Source organism: Dermacentor variabilis, chromosome 5, assembly GCF_050947875.1.
Source record: "Dermacentor variabilis isolate Ectoservices chromosome 5, ASM5094787v1, whole genome shotgun sequence".
NCBI lineage: Eukaryota > Metazoa > Arthropoda > Arachnida > Ixodida > Ixodidae > Dermacentor > Dermacentor variabilis.
In genome coordinates this window covers 199,288,468-199,313,828 of record NC_134572.1, presented here as the reverse complement: position 1 = coordinate 199,313,828, position 25,361 = coordinate 199,288,468, and the positions used below count along the sequence as shown (strand labels likewise).

Sequence of the window (25,361 nt, the reverse complement as noted above, 5' to 3'; positions counted from 1 at the left end):
AAGTTGCGCAGGTATTTCACAGTCTCTGGCTTCTGATATAGTCGTGAACCACCGCAATATTTTAAAGGTCTGGTCGTATGCAGTCTTTGTAGACTTGAAATCCTAGTATGAAGGCTTGACGCTCACTGAAATGGCACTTTTTAGACTTAAAAATAAGGTCAGCTTGCTGGATACAGTCCAGATTCATCGACAGCGCTGATCGCGCTTTTGAAATGTCCTGCCGTATATATGGAAGTCATCTAATAGCAAATACAATTTTCCCACTTGAGTTCACGGAGCACTGAAGCCAAAATCGTTCGAATGTCGCTGGAGCATTGCAGAGTGACCATCTTCTCCTTGTCCGAAGGGTGCATTAGAAGTTGCCAATACTGTGACCGTTAATTAAAACAAAAACACTACGACGCGGAGTGGAGACAGTTGACGGCGTGGTCTGTTCGTGGAAGGAGGCACGTATCTTTCTTTGTGACGATGTTTAGGCGGCGATAGTCCACACAGAATCTCCATGAGCTGTCTTTTTATTGCGATGGCAATTGTGTGGGCACTCCAGACGCATTTATGAAGTCGGCGTCACCGTCGGCTTGAACTTCCGTAATAAAGTTCAAGGGGCGATAAAGCAGTCGCCGAGCAGCGCAAGCTATATGTGCGAGTGAAAGCGTGTGAGTGCGAGACGGCGAACGCGGTTCAATCTCGCGTGCACGAATGAGAAACGCGGCCCTGATGCGTGGCTTCTTCTGCAACGCGCGAGCCAGGGCGGGGGGGTCAGGTGAGGGAGGAGGAGTGATGTGCCTCGATGGCCTCCTCGCCCGCCGCTCCGGACATAGTGGAGACAACCGCGGCGTTTCCTGCGGCGTTGGCCACGCGAATCGCGCACGGGGTAGTAGACGCCTTTAGGGGATGCCGTAGCGATGTGTTGCCGGCACTCATGTATCTTGAAAGCGATCTGCGACGTTGCCTAAGTGCGCGCCCACACGGGATTCATCTTCAAAACGATCTGCGACTTTTGTAGAGTGCACGTTGTGCCGGTAACCGTGTTTCGTATGCGCTGTGCTTTCGACGTTTCGTTCGGTTGAAGCTAGAGATGCACGAAGGTGAATTCGCTTGCTGCTGGCGCGATTACTCCGTCCAGGATTTTCACAGCCTGTTCGTGCACTCATCGAGCGAGATGTGCTCATGTTTACTCGTGCGCGCGTGACACCGTGCTGGTCAATTTTATCAAAACACGTCGGCGGGCTAGTTGGTTTGATTCTATGATAGAATGTGTAAGCGCGATTGAACAAGGACGTTGATAGAAGCAGACACACAAAGACAGCGCTGTTTCTGTGTTCCTTGACAAGGATTACAGGAGCAGCCCAGGGGCTACACGGTTCTTGGGTCACTCCCTTCTGTAACATTTCTTCCACCTGCTCGGCAATGAGCTTTCCCTCTGAAGGTCAAATGCGATAAGACTTCTGAAAAATTTGCGCCGCTTGGCCTCTATGGATGCGGTGTTGCATACGAGGCATCGTAGGTGTATGGAACGTTCATTGGAACCAGACGGCAAAATTACACATTATGGCCTCGCGAGCAAGTGCTCGTTGAAACAGATACTGCATAATAGAAGAAAGCGACTTGCTAATCATGCGCTTAAACTCAGCAGAATAATCACGGAATATACAGGTTCATATAGGCATAGACGGGGTGCATAGGCGCTAAGCCGTGGAGCTCGTTGCTGGCAGCGGTGGCAACACCTATCAATGTGCCCAGGCACGCCACAACTGTGGCAAATGCTAGAGTTGCGGCTTGTCACTGGTAGCATGGGTGCAACGGGTGAAAACTAACTCGCAGGTAGGTTGTGGGCAGAAAGAAGCTGAGAAAAGATTCGTTTTGGTGTACCTGATGAGCGTCCCAGACTTGTCGGTTGCGGGCGCAAGCTCCTTCTTTCCGGACGATTAGCACAGACCATGCGAAGCTCTCGGTAAGCCTGACCTGCCCAGGTGGCCGGTGGCATGTAAGAGCGCTCGTCAAGTGCACAGGGATGGCACACATGAGCGTCGTCAAGAATTTTAAGGTGCGCGAGTTCTGTAACCGCTAGCCGTATCACCGAGGAGATGTCGTCATGGGCTTGGACGGACAGACTCGCAATGGTGGTGACATTGTCCAAGCGTCCGAATTTTGGGACGATCCTACTCCTTTTCAGCGTGTCGAACGCCCGGTAGTGTTTCTTCAAATCAGACGGACTACTAAGGTCTTCCTTTGCTACAAGAAAAATACAAACACCTTCAGCGATTGTTTTAAGGATATGTCTTACTTTTCTTCGTCGGACATGGTGCGCTCACGATTCTGAAATAGTTTTAAAAAGCCGCTTTGCGAGTTCTGCAAGTTTCACCATGTAACTGAGCTCTTCTGGAAAGCGTCTGCTCAGCCTTAGTTACCTTAGAGATTGGTTCCCGAAGCACTTTGTGAATCCTTCTACCAAATTATAAGCCAATAGTTTTATAACTACGCAAACCAACGACCACAGAGAGAGAGCACACAATGACAGGCGCACAATTGCAACTAATCTTTATTCCAGAGACCACATTTAGGTATATCTCTGAAATACACCACTGCGCGTGTGCGGAGAAACCATAACCAACCAAAAACATTGTTCAAGCAACACGCGTCTTATCTACGTTCAGTAATGTGGAAAGTTGGGCTAGTTGGTGATTGGTGATGAACTACGTTACTTAAAAACCTCACACCTCATCTGATTGTTGTACAGATAAACTGAGGTGTCGCTGATGCAATAGTCTCTCTTCTTTCTAACATGATACGCCTCGCGTAACTATGTCGCTCAGCTCTCTCGGCATGAGGTTTCTAGGATATCTCGAGATGAGGTTTACTGATGACCGTAGTTGGCTGCGTGTTGCTTGAGCACACTTTTTGGGTGATTATGGTTTCTCCACGCACGCGCAGTGGTGTATTTCTGACATGGACTTATATGTACTCTTTATGGAATAAATAATAGTTGCAATTCTGTGCCTGTCCTGAGTGCTCTCTCTCTCTGTGGTCGTTTTTTCGGGCAGTTAAATAAGTATTTGCTAATATGCACCAACTCGCCCAACAAGAAGCTCTAAGCTACAAAATTGTACCAGCTTGTCATCCCGTTCTCGTAGCAAAGGAACGCGGTTCCGCCAGGAAAAAAAAAACACGTTATCATGCTGCTTCGCAGTGTTCCAGTGGTTGTGGCGACTCTTTCTTTTTTATTGCTTCAGCCAGTTGTCGACGCCTTCGTTTACCTTCCCTGAAAAGGTGGGTGGCCCTCGCAGTGGTGTCCAGTAGCCAGGCTGCCCTGCGTGATTGCTGTCAGCTCGATGCCGGTGGGGTCCTCATTGCCTTTTCCTGAATAGGCCCTGTCCGCTGCTTCTGCTTCTAAGCCGGCCAAGGGTCTACTCCGTCGCACAGTCGGTAGACCCGGGTCGTCCAGGATCGTCCAGGATTTACCCCACACCTCCGGCAAAGATGTTATGAAAGATGTGAACTTACATCAGAGTCCTTCAATGTCTTCTGGTCACGAAATTCCGCCGTCAGTCTATGGGAGAGGTTCACACACTGCTCAAAGCTGCCGCGACGCTACGCCACTGTGCCTCGGAGGGTATCAGAGGCTTGCGGACCGAAACGCTCGCGCGGTGCGAGACGACTGATTTATTAATTGGCACGTTCTTGTGCGTGTTCCGGATTGTTTTTCAAGTTCCGGTCTGTTTAGCTATAGTGGAGGAATAAGATGACGCCGAACAGGTGTTGCACGCAGGAGTGCCATTACTGCTATAAGGAAACGACGAAAAAAGTGTCGTTGTTTTGTTTACCGAGTGGCAAGAAGCAGCTTGATTAATGGAAACGTGCCATACCGCGGCATGAAAGCAGTGGTTTAAAATATGAATGCAAATATACGCGCTTGTGTGCGAAAAACTTCGACGCCTCGGATATCATCACTGCCTACAATTTCGATATAAACTGCGGCGCAGTGTTCCTGGAGCGTGAAAACTTAGACTGAAGGATTTTTGAAGGCCTTCCAGCGTATCTCATGAAACCCAAAACCTCGGTCCCGCTCATCGACAGTTCGAACCCCGTGCAAACGAGCACGTGAGTCGTCGGGTACGACTGAAGAGCGCCGATATTTTTAATTTCTTTTTAATTATCTGAGTAAGAAACAACTGCTGTATTGGTGCTGTGGCCACTTGTGTTCGTTTAAGAGTTTATTTGCCATGAGTTATGAAATGCGTATGCTTTGCACTTTCTTGTGTATAGAAACAATCGATTATGCATTCTGTATTTACTGCCATTCGTTTGCTGGTGTTTCCAGCACCCCAGTCCACATCTCTCATGCCTTGGGATTCCTTCTTTGTCCTTCCTATATCATTGTCATGCTTTTAACGAACTTCTGGCATTGTAAATCGTGTGAGCATTCGTGATCTGACGCCTGTTTGTGTTCACTTAATGTCACTTATAAATAAATGATCGGGCTTGTATAATGTTTTTGCACCTACAACGCTTTACTTCTTTTTTCAGATTGAATAATAAAACTGTTTTTTTTTCACTTCTTCGCCTTGACAAACATATCAAGGCCGGTGATTAGAACATTTTAACCTCTTGCGAATAGTTGCACAAAACGAACCAAAATACCTTGTCTAGTCATCTCTGCGTCTGAACTGCGAGCAACATGAATAAGGGCTGGGCTTACTGATGCTTCTAAACGGCTAATGTTTGGACAGGTAGTTTAGGCTGTACAGGTCCTAACACGTCAAGTTCGCATTAATCCTATTCTCAAAGCCGCAACTAGGACATTTAGTAGTGAGGTTTGCCATTCATTTATCCTACCGAAATCTCGTTCAGAATGGCATCGCTTTGCCGAGAAATCTGCAGCGCACGAATCTGCTTAGACTCCTTTTCTTTGTCATTAAAAGAAGTCAGTATTACGGAAGTAATCTTTGCAATAATGATTTCGTTGTTTTGATCTCCTTATAAGATACTGCTCACGGTTTTTAACAGAAAATGAACATCTATGCTTCGCGTACAACCTGCACTGTGCGCCACCGAGAGTTCACGCTTTCTTATGGGTGAGTGGTGCCAGTGGTGCCAGTGGTGCCCATAAGTGGCACCACTGGCGCCTTGTTGCGAATGCGCGGTGTTTAACTTCAGGCGAATAATGAAAAACGGAACCCATCGAAGTGTTCAGACGAACAGCGTTGAGAAAGAAATCTGGACCGAGACCGCCCGGCCGCGGCAGCCGTGTTTCGGTGTGGGCACAATGCAAAACAACAATTTATTTAGATTTATGTGCACGGTAAAGGATCCCAGGGGGTCAAAATTAATCCGGAGTTCCCTACTATGGCGTGCCTCATAATGGTATCGTGATACTGGCATGTAAAATCCAAGAATTATTTTCTCCCTGACAGACCAAGGCAAGCTGCATGCTTTGAGAGGCTATTTGTTTTCCCCGGGCGCTCATTTTATGCAGAAGACTCGCTCAGGTAGTTATTGGTACATGTGGAATGTTAAAAGTACTCTGATGAAAATAGAGCAACGGTTGCGGAATTTTAGAAAGCTAGAATACCGAGGCTACCCCACACAGAACCACGGCAATAGCAGCGTTTGCATGCCCTCTGACGCACAGATACGCCTCCAGCGGCGGGTGCTAACTCTATATGAAATTGAGGTGGCAGTTTCGCGAAGAGAAAAAAACATGTAAGGACTCTGCCAACATGTGAAGCGAGATCCAAGAGGAAGCCACAGGGAAGGCGCGGAATAGAGGCCCGAGTTCACGCGCCCCACTCTACTTCTATCTCATTCTCGCAGTGCTGCGACAGTATTAACCACGTGCCGACCATTCCAGCAGAATCCATATCGAGATAAATGTCCACGTTAGTGCGTTCAGCATTGGAGCAATGTAACGAAACGCCGCATTGTCAGCGCCAAAACGCGTCATGGATGAGGTATGTATACATCCGCACTCCTCACGTCCTTACTTTCTTTTCCCTCTGCGCACGCTACGCATTCTAACGGCACCTCCCCGAAGTACACGCGTAGCACGTATATGTTCAGACAATATTAGAGTTTCAGCGTGCTCGGTATGCGAGTAAACTCAATCGGACTCGGCGCTTTACGCGATGAGTGGAGGCGCAACCGTGAGCGGCCTGCAAGGTGCAGCCACCTGGTGGCGCGTAGCTGAATGGGGCCTACACAGAGCTAATACGGACTGGTGACCGGACCGGTGGCGCGTGTCGGCATGAAAGAGGCTTATTGACGGCGGCACATGCCCAGTGGCACGTATCCCGTGACCCAAATAGGTATCCGAAAAGTTAATTAAAGAGCCGAACCAGTCGCACATACCTAGTAACCATAGTTGGCGTGAAAGTGGTTCAAAGGACAGATGCAGATAGACAGTTCGACACGAAAGTGCCTGAAATTAGCTAAGAAGGATAATTGCGATTAAACGAGCAGGGCCACTATCTTGCACGCGTTCGAAAAGCCGACGTTCAATTTCCCTTCACGCGATTGGCCTAGAGTGGTCTAGGCCGCGTTATCGACTCTGTCTAGTACAATCGCGTAAAACGAAACCAAATGCTGGCTTTACGAACGAGTTCATGATAGCGGCCCAGTCGATTGTGGCACTGTACGATAGTCGTGCCATACCTCACGAAGCACAATATCAACTAGCCAACCAGTCCCTTTTGTCAATTAACCTCACTCATTTATCTACAAATTCTAGTTTTAATGCAAATACCTTTCCTAGGATACTGCACACAGTTTTCGGGATTTCTAACTGCACTCCCTCCAATTTGGGTCAGTCGATAGTTGATTGCTTAACGGTTGAGCATCGGTCTGCTGCGATGAGGAAAGTGGGTTTGAAACCAATCGTTGTAGCAACATAGTTCAAGAGTATGTGACATTGCGTATGTGCCACACAAATTGGCGTTTCAAGCCAACTTGTGTTACTGGGCATGTGCCACTGTGTGTGAAACTAGATGTGTGCCACACTTCAATGAACCTCGTCGGTGTGAATTTCGGTAGTTGCAATTGCGCAAATCGGTATGTACCACTCTTCAATGAATTTGGAAAGACTGGACTTGCGCCTGTCCTGTTTTCTTCCTTGTGATCGTCTGCAAAGCGCATCCAATCTTTCCAAATACAATGAACCGACCTGCCCAACAACGCATTCCGCTAAACTACTCTTCAATGAACCTGTTTAACAGCAGGGATGCATAGCGCAAGAACGACAGGAGGACGAAGTAGGACGTCGGTGTTCCTGCTTCGTCCTTGTGTCGTTCTAGCGCTATGTATCCCATCTTACAATTGAACTATCAACACGCCCAAACTTCTTCCCTGCTGTTTGACAGCAACTTGGGTCACCAGGTATAAGCCACTGGGTATGCAGCTTAAAGTGCGCGCTGCTCTTCAAAAAACCTGTTGCACGCCAACGTGTGTCACTGAGAATGTGTAACTGGCCACGTGTCATTCTTCGATTGTTCTATTTGGCGCCAACATGCGTATGTGCCACTGCGTATCTGTTGTCCTTCAATGATGAACAAATCATGTGAATTTCTCCTATCATAGGCCGAGTCAAACATCGTCATAAATACTCAAACAATCTTGTCCGAATTTAACCTCGCCCACGCGCCAGGCACGGACTTGCTACGTGAGCGCTGCATCACACAGCGCTGCAAAGAGGAGGAACGCACGAGAGAGCCTCCCGGCTGCACACACGCCTCACACCTGACGCATCTCGGCAGTTGCGATACGGTGTGTCGACACATTGGTTCGATGCTAATCGCAGTCACGTCGGCATTCATAATGAGCGGGGTTTTACAAGAACCTTTAGAGCTCTTAGGCGCCCGTTTCTGCGGCAGGCATCAGCGTGCCTTGGCGTCGTAGCTCGGCGTAACCGAGCGAACGACAACAGCAAAAGATGAAAGCGAACGTGGCGTGGGGGATGAAAGACGCGAGGATTAAAACGGACTGCAGGATGCAGAGCAACCGTGTTAAGGAAAGCGAGGAGGGTATGACGAAAGCGTAAAAAAAAGCGTAGTGCGGAGATAATGGCTACGAGATGACGTTAGAGTAGCGCGCGTCGTCTAGGAGGTCTGTCGGCGGCCGCTGCTGTGAGCCGCGCCCAGGCGTCACCCACGCGTTGGCTTTCCCGATCTCCAAATCAGCGAGGCAGTCGCGCCGTACTTCGCTCCACTGGCAACGTACCGCACGAGGCACACTGTCCGTGCCAGCCAATATATCGCGAAACGAAAACACGTATAGAGTTGCGCTCATATTTCACATTCGGGAGTAGTGCAATTGTCGGCGAATATTTCTCTGCTTTTCAAGCGGGTCGGTGCACTGTTGCTTTCAGCAAGCAATTGCATGGCCGCTGCTCTTTCTATCTCAGTGGTGTAAATGCATGTTCCCATGATTATCAGTAATGTGTTTGTTTCTGCGCACCTAAGCGCTAGCTTCTATATTTGTGTTTCTCTATGATGTCGGGATATATATATATATATATATATATATATAACGTAAAATGTTGCACAGTTCGGCGAGTTAACAGGGTCATTTGTCCTTGGTTGATAGCAGGAAGGGACATGAAGGGATATATATTTCCAAGCTGCGCAAGGTAAGTAAATGAACCTGCTCTATGTGATTTAAGTATGCCGTTACAAATTGCGCATCTCTAAATTTTGCTGCGCAATTGCCTTAGTGCGTATGATTCTGTGTAAACCAAATGCTGTGGAGGCTACACAATTCATTTATCTTCTTTTAACGATCTGAAGTTCAGGATCGTACAACTAATATTGGTAAAGTTACGAAGAAGGTGACGCTTTCACGCATGTCCAACATACTTGCCGCCCGGACTCATAACTGAGCCTAACTTTGTTAGTTTCACAAGGCCTGTCGGCGACTTCCAACTACGCAATGAGGTAGAGAAGATTCGAAAAAAATAAAAAGGCATGTAACTCGTAAAAAGTGGGCCTGTAACAGAATGAGAAAAAAGGGTTCTAAATGCAGTGACGTTATATACCATTTTCTGGGTTTGCATTCAGCTAGATTTCTCTCAGAAATGTGGAATAAAGGGTCCTCTGTGTCCAGCGAAGCACAGTACTTTTGCTGTGAGTCAGCGTCTGCAGTCTTCCGCTGTAGCGCACGATGCCGCAGATTAAGTCTTCTGACCGTTACGGCCACAATGTCATGTGGGAAGGAAGGCTCGAAGAATGGACGTGATGGTAATGTAGCATCTTAGGTGACAACAAGCGTTTGGAGTGAAAAAAGGGAAGAGAGATAACGCTCATTCATGTGTCTATCTCTCCCTTCTTAAGTCGGCCGTCAGGCTTCTAATTAAAGATGCGTCGAATGCTGCTACCAAACACTTTTCACGTACTCAAATTGTTCTGCAAACCAGCTAACTCCTGGTATTGTCAAAGTTTTTGGGACCCCACTGAGTTGATATATTAAATATTGTAAGTAGCTTTCGGTAGTTAAACACTATCAATAAATCGTGTTCTTGTGGCCCATTTCAGCATCATTGCTGTGCTCTGCAGTTATGAACAGATAAGAACAACGTGGATGGAATGCATTTAATGGCGTTCAACCACCAAGAACAAAATGTTAACACCAGATTTCATTGTTTGTGTCTCAACTTGCCAATTCAGGGCATTGTAAGAACGGTAGGCATGGACACGTTGTGCTTTCTGAAGCTTCATGGCGAGAAATTGAGAAAGCCTAGTAAGCACAATATATATGCAAAAATGACTTATACATTATAGCTATGCTTATTCAGCCGTCGCTTTAATTGGTTCTTGCTTATATTTATCACTGAGCAAGTACCACATGTTCAAGTATTGCAACCGATGAGCAGACTTTGGCGAATGGTTGGCAGTTTCATTTATGCATTTTGAAGGACGGTGAAGTAGCACGCTTTTTATCCTCTCTTCGACAATGAAGATCCCGGTAAGGTAACCGAAAATTCAGCGCTATTGTTGCATTATAAACGATAATTAGGTCCTATTACTGGAATGATGACGCGCACAGGGCGTCATGATATCAACTAACAACAAAATATACAAGTTTCGTATGCTCGCGCAGCTCTATTTAGTCTCCTTTGCCTTCCAGCATACCCGGTTAGCTCAGAAAGCTAAAACAGAACCTTGCCCGATAGATGCCCCGAAAAAGAACGCCCGAAGCTAAAAATTAAATTATGGGGTTTTACGTGCCAAAACCACTTTCTGATTATGAGGCACGCCGTATGGCAGGCTCCGGAAATTTCGACCACCTGAGGTTCTTTAACGTGCACCTAAATCTATGTGCACAGGTGTTTTTGCCCCCATCGAAATGTGGCCGCCGTGGCCGGGATTCGATCCCGAAAACTCGTGCTCAGCAGCCCAACACCATAGCCACTGAGCAACCACGGCGGGTCGCCCGAAGCTAAAGAGAAAGGTGATAGCATAGTGCAGACGTCAGCATCGGAAGACGTCAGACCATGCGGCTACACGTCGTTAGTTCCTTGGAGATTTGCTTACATTTGATTTTCCTTCTGTTTCAAACACCATGCATAAGGTAAAGCATTGCTACCTTCATTGAAAAAAAGGATATATAGCTAAGAAAAGCATGCAAAGGAAAAAATCTCAGTGTGCTTCCACTCTGAAGAAGGATGACCAGCGAAGCTGCGTATGTGGGCCCCTTAATGGCGAACTGCACCTCTGCCGCAGGTCGGCCCGGCATTGCACTGTCTTCGGGATCGGTCTACGTATGGGGAATGCTTAAAGAGCCCCTTAAACAGTTCGAACAAATTTTGTAGACTCGCAATGTACAGCTAAAGTTAATCATTCGCATAACAATTTGTGTGAAGCGTCTCATATTAAGAGCTACGGACAATTACAAGTTACCCTCCTCCACAGTCATGCATTTTCTCAACTCGGTCGTCGAGTGATCAGGGCTAAGCTCCGTATAGAGAAAGGGTTCAACAAGAGCGGACACTCCCATAGAGCCCAGCGGCTAAATTGGCTTCAGCGCACCAAGCCGTCCTCGTTAATACCTGAACCACACTTCCGGTTCCAGTTCTGGGCGCGCGCGTTTTGAACGCTATCTGGTACGCGTTAAGCCTGCTGCGCTGAACGACAGGTTTTTTTCTTTTCGCTTCTACAGCTCAACCGCCCTCGGCCTTCGAGTGAAATCGTTTTAGGTAAAATTGATTGCAACCGATCTTTACAAGCCTCCATCCAATATGTGCTGCGCGTGCAATTTCATAAAGACGTAAGACCGCTTGTGAAATGAAGAAATTATAATTTTATTCTATATAAAGCTCGTTGAGGGCTTTTTGCGCATTGAACGTTGTGGCACCAGGTCAGCAACAGTAGTTCCCGCAGAAAGCTCCACCGAACGAGGTCAGCAAAAAAATGTAATTACAAGCATAAGTCATTTTAGTATTAACACATACGAATTACGTGTGTAGAGCCGAAACGTGCGACCGTAGTGAATGGGCGGCATTACAAACAAAAGCAGTTTGCTTTTACATACACGCCGTAGAGAATACCCGAATAGTCCCAAACAATACCGTACATTCCATGAAAACATTCTATTTCCGAGCATTTCCCTCGTCCCGGGCCGTATTTCCTGCACCTTACGAGCAGGAATACACGGGCTGTAGCGCGTTTGCAAAAGAACATGGCTACAATCGACGCGGTAGTACGCTACGAATACACAGAGGTGGCCATAACACAGGCTCTCAATCACACCATGCTGGACGATTGCAGAATTCCTTCTACTCGCGCTGAAGACAAATGCGTGGGTGCAAAGCCTGTCTTCAATCGTTCAAAACACGGAATTTTCAAGCTACAAGTTCCTGGTGTTCGAGCTCCTAGGCATTACCTTCTGCGCGTTCTGCCGGCGCAAGCAACACACTCCCGTGTTACAACTCTTGGCAATTGCTCGTCACGTTTTCGACAAGCGTGAGTACAGAAAGATGGTTTAAGTTGCCGCAGTGCCATAAAAATTGTCACAAGCTTGTCGCAGTAAGATTCAGTACATGCCAAACTAACTTTGTTACCGATGGCCGAGCTGCTTTTCGCTGCGTCACGACAGGCGCGGCGAGCGAGCCTCATAAGTAACAAAAAAAGTACCGAAATTAATTTTCAAGTGTTGGGCGTCAGCGAACGCACCACAAACTTGTCAGTGCATTAAAGCACAATGCTCAACTGCGTACAAGGGTCGAGCGGCTTTTCGCTAACCGCATCACCATGCCAGGCGCGGCCCCTGCGCTTGAAAAGTACCCTAAAAAGTAACTAAATTAGTTACAATTATGTTGGGGGTTACATAAACGGCGAAACTTTTCCCAGCAAGATTCCCTGTACGCGAAACTCCGTCGTAGCGCCCTGTGCGATCAGCGTGCCCAAAAACTACCGAAATAAGTTAAAATAATGTTGGGGCTTATAGAAAGCGTCGCAAACATCTCAAAGTACGAGTCATTAATTCAACTTAACTGTGGCACGGCGGCCGAGCTGTTTTTCGCTGACTGCGTCACAAGTCTAGGTTCCGTGCCGTAAGCCTAATTGCTTGAAATGCGTCGCAGAATGTCGAACAAAATTTCTCACCTTGCCGAAGCCAAATAGTGCAGTGGTGCCGCGTCGGAGTGCAGAAGAAACGCAAGAATTCGCTGGGAGCCCAACAAACCATGCTAAATCCAAAACTAGAAAAACAGACAGACTGGTCGCCGAACAGACCAACGCTCACATGCGCCGCTCGCTCGCTCCAGCGGCGTGTCTGACAAATGACGCATGCATCTGGAGCGTCATTCGCCTGTCGCTAGGCAATAGAAAAAAAGTAAACCGCAAAGTATAATTTAATTGCTACGCAGATATATTTAGTTTCGCTGGGAAACAAAAAAAAATCAAACAATGTCTGTAAACTTCATTTCACATTCTCTTTCTTTTTTCGATGCTCGCGGCAGCAAACGGTCGGCGTTAATACTAGCGTGACGTATTTTCTATTGCCAGTTTTCGCCGAGTGTCCCTTCTTGTTGAATTTCTTTCTCTATGGATCCGCCTTGACTGGCTCTGCGTCATGATGGCACGTCGTGTCGTCGACTTCCGGTTCTCTAAGAGCGAGCGCCCTAAGCATCTCCAAACTCTCTGCCAGCTGCTTGGAAGTCGACCCCAAGCGATAGCTATCGAAGCAGCATGCGTTGCGAGCATTCTGTCGCAGCGCCGAACGTGTCTGGTATTCCGGCAACCACAGGCGAAGTGGGTGTTTCGACGGGTGGCTGGAGCTATAAACTCAAGCTGATGAAGGAACTTAAGCGTTGACATACGTGAGCGGCCTGATCATCTGCACGGTCCAGCCCCCTGTTAGCTCACAGCTTAACCAACCAAGCAAAGCGGTAATATTGCTCTAACCAAATGTAATACATTTTAAACATTAACAAAAACAACGTGTTAATGTCACACAGCATTTGACAAAGTGAACCATGCATTGCTTCTTCATAAATTAGGCGTTCTAAACATCGACCCCTCCGTAATTAATTGGATTCGCGCGTTTCTGACATCACGTGTTCAATATGTAACCACTAATGACGCTAACTCACCTTTAGCCCCAGTTGACTCCGGCGTCCCGCAAGGGTCTGTGCTCGGTCCTTTATTATTCCTAATTTATATTAATGACTTGCCCACTCACGTTTCCTCGAACATTTGTCTTTTTGCGGATGACTGCGTCTTGTATCGTAAAATAACTAATTCTTCATATATTCTACTAATTCAGGAGGATCTCAATAACATAAATGAGTGGTGTCGTACATGGCGCATGGAATTAAACATTAGAAAGTGTAAGACTATGAGGATTTCTCGTACTAACGTCATCTGCCCCACCTATACGCTAAATAACATCCCACTAGAATGTGTAACGTCATATCGATACTTGGGGGTTCACATTGCCAGCAATCTATCCTGGAAAACTCACATTGATCACATAACATCTAAGGCCACTCGCACGCTGGGATACTTTCGTCGAAAATTTTCTCAAGCACCATCATCACTAAAGCTCTTATTGTACACAACTTACATTCGCCCACAACTAGAGTACGCGTCATCAGTATGGGACCCCGGTCATGACACCCTCATACACTCTCTAGAGGCAATACAGAATCGATCAGCCCGTTTCATTCTCACCAACTACCAAAGAACTGCGAGTGTCACTAACATGAAAGCTCTCCTTCACCTCCCGCTGTTATCAACCCGTAGAAAACTATCTCGCATATGTCTTTTCCACAAGATCTACTACCATAACACATATTTACGCTCTATCTTTGTCCAACCACCACCATACATTTCATCTCGCATAGACCACCGCCAAAAGGTAAACATTCCGCACTGCAACACCGTCGGCTTTTCATACTCATTTCTTCCCCAAACGAGCAAAGATTGGAATAACTTACCCGCATTACTTACAAGCATTATTGACACCAATAACTTTAAAAGCACACTTCAAAGCTTCATGTTATAAATAATTGTTGCGTTTGCTTGTTCTGTATATTAACTGCTTTTATGCCATTGTTTTACATTATTGCTTGTATTTTTATATCGTATGTTCTTTCCTTTCTTTATTTTGTTCCGCCATGTATTTTTGCCACGCTCACAAGTTTCTATTTACCATTCTTGTTTTGTATACGATGTTTTTTGCCATGTTGTTTGCCTTCCCTCCTTATTTTGTGATTGCCTCTGTATTTACTTAGTTTGCCCCTCCCCTCTGCAATGTACAACCGTACCTTGAGGGTATGATAAATAAATAAATAAATAAATAAATAAATAAATAAATAAATAAATAAATGATTACACTCCTGTGAAAAATGTACATTGGTAGCAAAGAATACATTTCTTTACTGCTTCTGTGTGTGGTTGAGCTCAGTGCCATCTGGTGGCTGCACCGAGCAGACGATTTACCTTTGCTCTTCTGCTCATCCCGTGAAAAGACATGGTCAAACGGCCAGCCCCTGTACCCTTGCGCTTGCGTTTACCCGAATACCGGACTCGCGAAGCGCTATTGCGATAGTAATCCCCCGGTGTAAAGTGACGGCCGCAAACGCGCAAATCCAGGCGCCAATCGGATAGCAGCAGTCCGATGCGCTGCAGCGACTCCGCTCGTCTGCTGCCTTGCAGAGGGACATGATGTCGCAGCTTGACATATTGCCAGTCGATGCGTTTGCAGCTCACAACGCAACAAAGTCGAATCATGGTGCTCGTGAAAAGACTGAGACCAACTCTGACCGCAGAGCTCTCGTGAAAATGTAGCACATTGTAACAGAAGCAGACGACACTTGCTGTGTGCCGGAAGTGCTTAAGTGTAGTGAGAAATTGTTGTGCATTCTCTTTCTGCTACTTTCTTTTTATAGAAACAAATTAACTAACGTTCCAACTATAACGAACAGCATTTGTCCACGATAAAGCTGGAAAAATTGATTACACGCCTTGGGCAGCAAATCGGATAGATCGCCCTAATGACGTCATTGGGGCAAATGACGTCAATTGGGTTGCGGGAGCTTAAAGCTCAGCTGAGCGATGTGCTGCGATCGGCAGCGATGTACATTTTTAGAACCTTTTAATAAATTACACGCTGTAGGCGGCACACTTGCATGCGTCAATTGATGATCACAAGGACCTACTCTAACGACTCAGTACGTTTGTACAAAATCGTCAAAATCGTTTCAGGGTCCCTTTAACGCCTGCTTCACCTCCGCCGCGGGTCGGCGCGGCATTGCACTATCTCTCGGATCTGCCCACATACGGGGACTTTGCTTACCACAACGGCAAGAAAATTTCCTTGGGCAGTAGAGGTATGCAGATTCGCTGTAAAAGATTAAGGCCAGATGTATGGCGACCACTTTTTCGAAATAATCGTTGGTGAGCACGGACCAAGACTGCAGCACCTGCGGCTTCACAGTGAAACTGATTATTCAGTGACACGTGATTCAGCAGTTTGGAGACAGCATTGATGACAGACTTTAAAAGTCTCCGAACTTGATGCAGTTTATACTGTTTCATAGCTAAAGGCACTGCAAAATAAAACCAGGACAAGATGACACAGGACGAATCAGCGGCAGTCTGCGCTTGTCCTGGTTTTATTTAGCGCTGTCTGTTTATCTATGACGACACAGTGCTGTAACTTACCATAGGGCCTGGTGGGCCAGGTGCTCCGGGCCGTCCATCTTCGCCCCCGTCACCCTGTTTCGACGGAGACATCGGAGAACGGAATGAGCGATTCGAAAAATATAAATCCGCAAGCTTCGCACTTGCGATGCTGGGAAATTTAGCATGCGCAATTGCAAAACTAATTATCACTCTTTATAGGCATATAAATAAATATAACTCGATACTCGCTATGAATCTAAAACAACTTTCTTGTTTACTATACAATGCTGCTTCCGGAGTTTTCAAATAGAAGTATCGGAAATATTGATAGTATTGAAGGAGAACGGCAGATTGGGCAAGTTGGTGGTTTGCCATGATGTTTAAAAACCGCGCTAAAAACGTACTTCGATCAACAGAAAGAAGTATGGGACACACACGGCGCTGAATTACAACTGCGTTTATTTGAAAAAGGGCGATGGCTTCTTTAAAACCTTACATCAAGCGTGCGCGCACGCTCGATGGGAATAAAAACAGTTCTCATTCCCAACACATTGCCTCGTGGTCGCGAATCAGATTAACACCGTTGTTCACCCTGGTTCAGTAAGCCCATTTCCTTCAAGGATAAGGTTACGGAAGGCTGACTAACACACCCACTACCTTCTCTCCTTATCTGATATGCTTCCGCCACTTCCCTTGTAATGCTATCCCTATCCACAAACAGGATTTTTGTGTAATCAAAGAACGGCTTGCACTCGCATGCGAAACACTGCTTTGCCAGGTTTGTAGATTTCTTGTACAAAGAATTCTAGTGCTCCGGTAGCCTCACATCAATACATCGGCCTGTCTTCCCTATGTACGAAAGACCACATGATATTTAGCGCATAGCGCATAGGCCACACAGCGCTTTTTTAAAACATTATTCATAGTACATTGTGGTGCTGGCAACTAGCCACAATTGCCGCCATGTCACTACATGCACACTGCACACTTCTGTAAAAAGTGGCTATAGACATACGGCAAAAAAAGTATTAATATTGCAATAACAAAGTGCCTTTTTGCAAAACGTGACTACTTCCCAGTTGAGAATGATATTATTGCCTGACTCTAACTGTTAAAAAAAATGCATCTAAGCTAAAAGATTCCACCTTTTATTTTATGCCACAGATCACAGAACATTAAAATGTTGTCTAGGTTGAAGCTATGCAGCTTACAGCAGTTATGAAGCACAGTGCTTCAAATAAGGCTAATGGAATAGACACATCATGAAATTCTTTCCTAAATTTTATTCTTGGTGTGCATAACATAGAACAAGCAGAAACCCAAGGAAAACAGGGGAAGACGGGAGATGGAAATTAAAGACGATGAGCAAAACGAGAACTAGGTGGAAGCAGGATTAAACGTTTGGAAAAGAGGATTTGTCTTCTTCAAGGCAAGCGAAAACAAAATACGAGCACGCAGTTCAGTCATTCAAGCAGACTTATTGCAAGAATTATCCTGGCACGCTTTGCTCAAGGAACCTTGTCATGGAGCTTACCGTACGAATGTTTCACCGATGAGTAAGGCTTTTCCAGAAGCAAGTTTACTGCTTCTACTTATACGTCGAATACCTAGTACTAATTTTGTAAAGATTGTACCTTATCTTAGCAAGACCCAGATAACAGTGGAATGCGTAAAAACAAAAATGAGGTTGATTATAAGAGAAAAGCGTTCCTGTGTTTGCTTTCGCTTCAAGCAAAAACACAAACGCGGCCTTTCTATTCGAATGTGAGCTTGTGCTGCCCTCTGTCAGATGAAGCAAATACATCCAGTAAAGAAAATTTTAGTCCTAAGAAGAAGCTTATTGATAATGCAACGGTTATACATATAAGAAGGGCGGGTCAAGATTGGTAGATATTGATGGCAAAGTTTGCGCGGGTGCATTAGTGCACCGTGTGGTTCGTTTGGGATAGGGCCACATTTTTAGGCAGCACTATCTCAGCGACTGGGTCACATTTTTCGTCGAGTTAAGGATTAAGGCGCGCGCTGTTTTCACAAGTGCATCTACCTTTAACTTCAGCCTTTTGGGATAAAAAGATTTACACTTCCGTACAGCGCTGCGCTTTAAGTTCTTGCGCCTTTTTCGTTCCAAGCTTCCTTTTAACGTCTGTTTCGTCGTCCTACTCGAACTAGAAAGGCTCAAATCACCGTACCGTACTCTCAGGAAGATGGTCAGTAAGTGGCCGCAAGGTACCCAGATCCAACGAGGCCTAAATCGATCTCAAGTCCCTAAAGAAGACATTGTCATTAAGCGTCGAACAATTGTAACTGAGCCCCCACATACGCACAACTGACACGCAAAAACGCGGGCACGTGCAAAACACATATTTACCCACGAAGGCTTCCTGGACATGCGGGACAAAGCTCTATGCACAAGCAGTGTATAACGCTTCCAATTTTGGGAATCATTATCTCGAAACTAGGGTCCTCGCCCAAATCCAATAAAGGGGAGAAGACTTGAATACCGCGGGGTTGCTAGTCGCCAACTTCAACGTGGGTCCAGCAGTTTATTTAGAGACATATAGCGATTGGGTGAGGGAACAAACGCGAGTTAATGACATCTTAGTTTAAATCAAGAAAAAGAAATGGGGCATGGGCAGGACATGTAATGAGGAGGGAAGATAACCGATGGTCATTAAGGGTTACGGACTGGATTCCAAGGGAAGGGAAGCTTAGCAGGGGGCGGCAGAAAGTTAGTTGGGCGGATGAGATTAAGAAGTTTGCAGGGACGACATGGCCACAATTAGTACATGACCGGGGTTGTTGAAGAATTATGGGAGAGGCCTTTGCCCTGCAGTGGGCGTAACCAGGATGATGATGATGATGATGATGATATAGCGATTGAAGTAGATTACGAAAATGGTTATTGATGAATAAAATCTCTTCTATGAGAGATTATGCTCCTGGGTGAGTTGGTTCAAGTCTAGCGGCTACAATTAGCCTGAAGCGGAAATAAAGAATTAGTGGGAGGGAGTAAGAAAGAACACACCAAGCGCTTATCTTCAACTGTTTATTCGTAGAGAGAAGTCAGAGGTATACAATGGCTGCGCATGCGTGCCGCAGTCATGTTAAAAGGTCGCAGAAGTGTGTCGATCAGTTCGAACTCGTTTCCTAAGACCTAAACAGATGTATGGCTAATGCCCCACCACCCTCAGCTCGTGCTTCTCAATATGGAAACCTTCCAAAAAGAACAGTGCGAGCTTAGCGCTCGCTTGGTTCTTTCTTTCTTGCTTCCTTATATAGCAAGTCTTTGTTTTTACGTCGCACTATATGTACCCCCTATCTATCGCCTACTTCTAGCAAACATTATTGCGTCTGGTTTTGATAGAGGTATAATTTAGCTCAAAAAAGTACTATTGGTTGACTTATAATTACCCATTTCAAGTAGACCTATAGGATATGCCTAGCGACAACTTGCATAAAACATTTTTTTCCCTTTTGACGAGTTCAGTAGATTAGTAGACATTGTGGCTCTTTGGCCATCGTTTCCTCTGCCATCCCATTCCGGCCTATTTAACATCAGGCTATTTATGCTCCTTGTAGGCATCTCTCACGACCCCCCTTCACCATGTGTTGTGTCTCTCCCGCGAGTTTTAACTTTTCGTTCTCTCATGACAGCACCCGTTGGTGCTGTGCTCGCGACTAGGCTTCGTTCTCATGACAACTTTTACGTTTGAACATGCTGTGTCTGCTCTACGGATCATGCTATCTTTCTATCTCAATTCCACTGAAGTGCCTGTGTTTTCACGCTAACAAACGCTGTTTTGTTGCTTTCTTTTGCAGTTACCATATGTAGTGCCCATATTTTGCTCCATCGGCCTATGCGCCATACTTGAGGTATCACTTTATTTTTGTTCTGAAAGTATTCACCCGTCGACTTGCAGAATGCGGTCTGATACTTTTTCTTCAGTGTTGCCAATGCCATGATGTTTTTTCGTGAAATGCTTTAACGCTTGCTCTTACTTATGCAGACCTCTCGTTATCAGGAACCCTTGATCCAGACGTCCGCTACCTGAATATTTGATCGCTAAAACATGCTACTTGGCAACTTGACGAGGATAACCAACGACGGTCAGCCCTCTTTGCCCTGACGGGTGGCGGTTATTTATTCAATACTGCGAAAGAATTATATGCCTCATTACGCGAAAATCTGTCAGCGCAGTGAGCATGACGCAAACGAGGTATCAAGAATGGCCGATGGCGCAAAGATGAAAGATATATCTGAAATACCTGGTTTGACGGCAAACTTATCAGATAGGATCATGTAAAGAACGTAAATAACGCTTTCGCATTCCAACACGCAAGCAGACTTAAGTATCTCTGCCCAATTATGATTTAGTTATTTGATAATTTATTATTTCTTAAATTGGAACACTTTCAGGGCCCGTACGGTGTTATAAATGAGAGTGGCAAAAATAAATAAAAAAACACAGGATACGAACACCAGGTAACATGTTCGCCCGTGCACTTTTAGAATGAATGGAATGCGTAATAGACACAATGGAGGCGAGCAAGTGGTTCTATTCATTAAATGTTTGAGAAATGAAAGAACCAAAGCAGTGGTTAGCGCGGCAACGAAGAACAAGCGCTTTATGACGATGATCTATACGATATGATATTGTAACGAACAATTAAGGGAGTCCAGACACAAGTATTTATTGTGGGCTAACTTGTGCCCTGGGGGTAAATAAAAAGGACTGCCGCGTTCTGCACAGGAGATCAAGAATGCCTTCTTCTTCTCTCTCGAACGTCGCTTCCCCTCTTCTTGTAGACGCTGACAACGGCCATCTACGATTCAAGTGCGTGCGGCGAAAACACGTGCCATCATTTCGTCGTCTTTTCCTCCAATACGCCGTTGTCCTCTTGAGGGGCGCATGTACCTGCGCGCGTTGTTTAAATATGAATACTTTGTTAAGCGCAAAAAGACAGACACAAGAAAGACGACAGGACAAGGCGCTACTCTCAACTGACATCATTTTATTGCGTCACTCCTTTATAGACCGCTCAAACCAGAGGAACATGCGCAGTGAGCACCATGCGGTGGAGCCACCAACATCCGATCCCAAGAGCGCACTCATGCGACAGAATCCAAAAAACCAAATTCAGCGCTGTACAAGGTTAAGGAAGGCACACTAATGCACAGTGACCCCAATGACTGAATGAAAAATGCTTCTGATAACTCTCTGGCGGTGGTGTCACGACTCTTCTTCAAAATTGTGGTATCACGAAACATGGGTTTGCATTTGCATGTTTGACAATGCTGAGCCAAATGCGAACCTGTGCCTGTTGGTATGGATCGCTCATGTTCTCTCAGGCGCTCGTTAACACAGCGGCCTGACTGCCCTACATACACTTTGCCACATGACAAGGGAATTTTATAAACCACACCGACGCTGCAATCTACAAACTTCACGTGGTTCTTTTCACAATCAGGTTTTTTACATGTTTGAGAAATACGGCTGCACAACGTCGACAGTTTCTGAGGAGCGGAAAACACTACCGGAATTTTGTATCTGGTGGCGACATTCTTCAGATTGTGAGCCACTCTGTGGCAATACGGCACAACTTCAGGCCTTTTCTTTTGTGTGCTGCAGTTACTTTTATGCCGCTTGCCTTTCAGTTTTTGAAGCAATACTTCCGAGACTGACGTCACCACCACACTTGGGTAACCAGCAGCCTGCAGCCTATTTAACTGTGCAAGGAAACTCATGTTCGCAGAGTGATGACAAGACTTCTTTAAGGAAGATTCTAAACACATCAAAGCAATGGCGCGTTTCACAGTCTTTGAATGCGCAGACGCGTAAGGTAAAAGTTCTTTACGTGCACGTGGCGAGTACATCCAACAGGCGTGGCCTGTTTGTAAGGATAGCTGCAAATCTAAAAACTGGAGTTTGCCGTCCCTAGAAAGCTCATGTGTGAAAGTTAGACCTTTGCCATTGTCATTGAACAGAGTTAAAATATCAGCTACCGTCACGGAGCATTCGTTGTTAGTCTGTTTTATCACAACAAGAAAATCGTCAACATATCTAAATATTTGAACAGAGTCATTGTTTAAGGCACTCTTAAGGGCCCGATCGACAAACGATAAAAAAATATTACAAAGAGCAGGCGCCACACATGAACCAATACACACACCATTTTTCTGGATAAAAAGGTTATTTTCGAACTGGATAAAAGTTGCACTTAAATAAAATTCAAGAAGGGACATGAAACTTTCCGAAGACAACCCGGTCGCATTGCGAAAATCTACCTCGCCACTTTCTTCGATGCACGTCATCACACTGCGAAATAGCTCATCATGCGGTATCGAATAGTAAAGATCTTCGACGTCAATAGAAAAAATGTCGGCTACTGAATGGTTGTCTTCCAGAAAAGAAACAACCTCTAAAGAATTCTTTATGCCATAAGATGGCATAAAGAATAAAGATGGCATAAGGATGGCCTTATGGCATAAAGAATTCTTTAGAGGTTGTTTCTTTTCTGGAAGACAACCATTCAGTAGCCGACATTTTTTCTATTGACGTCGAAGATCTTTACTATTCGATACCGCATGATGAGCTATTTCGCAGTGTGATGACGTGCATCGAAGAAAGTGGCGAGGTAGATTTTCGCAATGCGACCGGGTTGTCTTCGGAAAGTTTCATGTCCCTTCTTGAATTTTATTTAAGTGCAACTTTTATCCAGTTCGAAAATAACCTTTTTATCCAGAAAAATGGTGTGTGTATTGGTTCATGTGTGGCGCCTGCTCTTTGTAATATTTTTTTATCGTTTGTCGATCGGGCCCTTAAGAGTGCCTTAAACAATGACTCTGTTCAAATATTTAGATATGTTGACGATTTTCTTGTTGTGATAAAACAGACTAACAACGAATGCTCCGTGACGGTAGCTGATATTTTAACTCTGTTCAATGACAATGGCAAAGGTCTAACTTTCACACATGAGCTTTCTAGGGACGGCAAACTCCAGTTTTTAGATTTGCAGCTATCCTTACAAACAGGCCACGCCTGTTGGATGTACTCGCCACGTGCACGTAAAGAACTTTTACCTTACGCGTCTGCGCATTCAAAGACTGTGAAACGCGCCATTGCTTTGATGTGTTTAGAATCTTCCTTAAAGAAGTCTTGTCATCACTCTGCGAACATGAGTTTCCTTGCACAGTTAAATAGGCTGCAGGCTGCTGGTTACCCAAGTGTGGTGGTGACGTCAGTCTCGGAAGTATTGCTTCAAAAACTGAAAGGCAAGCGGCATAAAAGTAACTGCAGCACACAAAAGAAAAGGCCTGAAGTTGTGCCGTATTGCCACAGAGTGGCTCACAATCTGAAGAATGTCGCCACCAGATACAAAATTCCGGTAGTGTTTTCCGCTCCTCAGAAACTGTCGACGTTGTGCAGCCGTATTTCTCAAACATGTAAAAAACCTGATTGTGAAAAGAACCACGTGAAGTTTGTAGATTGCAGCGTCGGTGTGGTTTATAAAATTCCCTTGTCATGTGGCAAAGTGTATGTAGGGCAGTCAGGCCGCTGTGTTAACGAGCGCCTGAGAGAACATGAGCGATCCATACCAACAGGCACAGGTTCGCATTTGGCTCAGCATTGTCAAACATGCAAATGCAAACCCATGTTTCGTGATACCACAATTTTGAAGAAGAGTCGTGACACCACCGCCAGAGAGTTATCAGAAGCATTTTTCATTCAGTCATTGGGGTCACTGTGCATTAGTGTGCCTTCCTTAACCTTGTACAGCGCTGAATTTGGTTTTTTGGATTCTGTCGCATGAGTGCGCTCTTGGGATCGGATGTTGGTGGCTCCACCGCATGGTGCTCACTGCGCATGTTCCTCTGGTTTGAGCGGTCTATAAAGGAGTGACGCAATAAAATGATGTCAGTTGAGAGTAGCGCCTTGTCCTGTCGTCTTTCTTGTGTCTGTCTTTTTGCGCTTAACAAAGTATTCATGGATTCGCACCAACTAGCCCGCCAACGCATTGTGTTGTTTAAATATGTTTCTGCCTTGTATCCCCCCTCCAAAACGCATCGTCCCGATGCGTAAAGCGACAAAGTTGTTCACAAGCTGTTGTCCATACTAAAGTGGTATATGGTACAGAATAGATGTTTGGTCGAATATTCACTGCCTGTCATAATATGGCTTCAGTCTGACCACATATACAGTTTCTGTGCGACGCCGGCATCGTGATGAGCTCACTTGTCCTTCTGGGGTAACTTCGTAGTTCAGGGGACTGATGCGGCGAAGTACTCGGTAAGGGCCTAAATAACGGCGCAAAAGCTTTTCGGACAGGCCGCGCGTCCACACGGGAGTCCACACCCATAGTCTGTCGCCTGGGGCACACTCCACTTCCCTTCGCCGCAGGTTGTATCGGTCCGCGTCGATGCGCTTCCTTTGTTGAATGCGATGTCGCGCCAACTGACGTGCTTCTTCGGCGCTCTGTGTAAAGTCGCTGATGTCAGGGTTCTCTTCTGTACTGTCGCTGACAGGCAGCATTGCATCCTAGGGTGTAGTAACTGTTCGACCAAAAACAAGCTGGAATGGCGTTATTTGAGTGGTCTCTTGCAATGCGGTATTGTAGGCGAAGGTTGCATAGGGTAGTATCTTGTCCCATGCACGGTGCTCTAAGTATACGTAAATTGACAACATATCGGTCAGCGTCCTGTTCAATCGCTTGGTTAGCCCATTTGTTTGAGGGTGATAGGCAGTTGTTTTCCTGCGGCTGGTATGAGAGAGAAAGAGAAAAACGTTTATTAAACGAAACAGTGTCCCGAGCGAGGTCGGGTATCACCCTAAGGTGGGAAGGCACCTTAGTCCAGGAACCCTCTGGCTTCGACTGCCCTCTTGGCCCTGGCGACGAGTTGTCATTGGTCTTCCAGGTCCCCGAGGGTTAGCTTGGCCTCCCACGTTTCGAATAGGTCGTTTGCTTCTATTGCTCGTTTTGCGTGCGTTTCTGGTTGTATTTCTCTGCCTTCCTGCCACGGGCATTCTAGGAGCAAGTGTGCCAGAGTGTCGGGTACGTTACAAAGTGGGCAGAGGTAGCCGTGGAGCCTCGGGTAGAGGCGATGCATTATCGTTCCGTGCGTGTATGTATCACTTTGTAGGCGTCTAAGGATTAGGCTTTCTTCTCTGTCGAGTTTAGGGTGCGGTTGAGGGTACACTCGACGCTCGAGCCTGTAATGCTGCAACATGGCCGAATAGTTGGTGGGTA

General features: G+C 45.9%; 1 protein-coding gene across 2 annotated transcripts in view; it reads right to left on the bottom strand.

The window, feature by feature from the left end:
• Positions 1 to 25,361, bottom strand: part of LOC142583430 (uncharacterized) — a 1,100,669-nt gene that overhangs the window by 819,986 nt on the left and 255,322 nt on the right. For both annotated transcript variants that reach the window (XM_075693897.1, XM_075693898.1), the window contains one exon: positions 16,155 to 16,208. In XM_075693897.1, the coding sequence (XP_075550012.1) occupies positions 16,155 to 16,208 (54 nt within the window). The remainder of the gene's footprint in view (positions 1 to 16,154; positions 16,209 to 25,361) is intronic.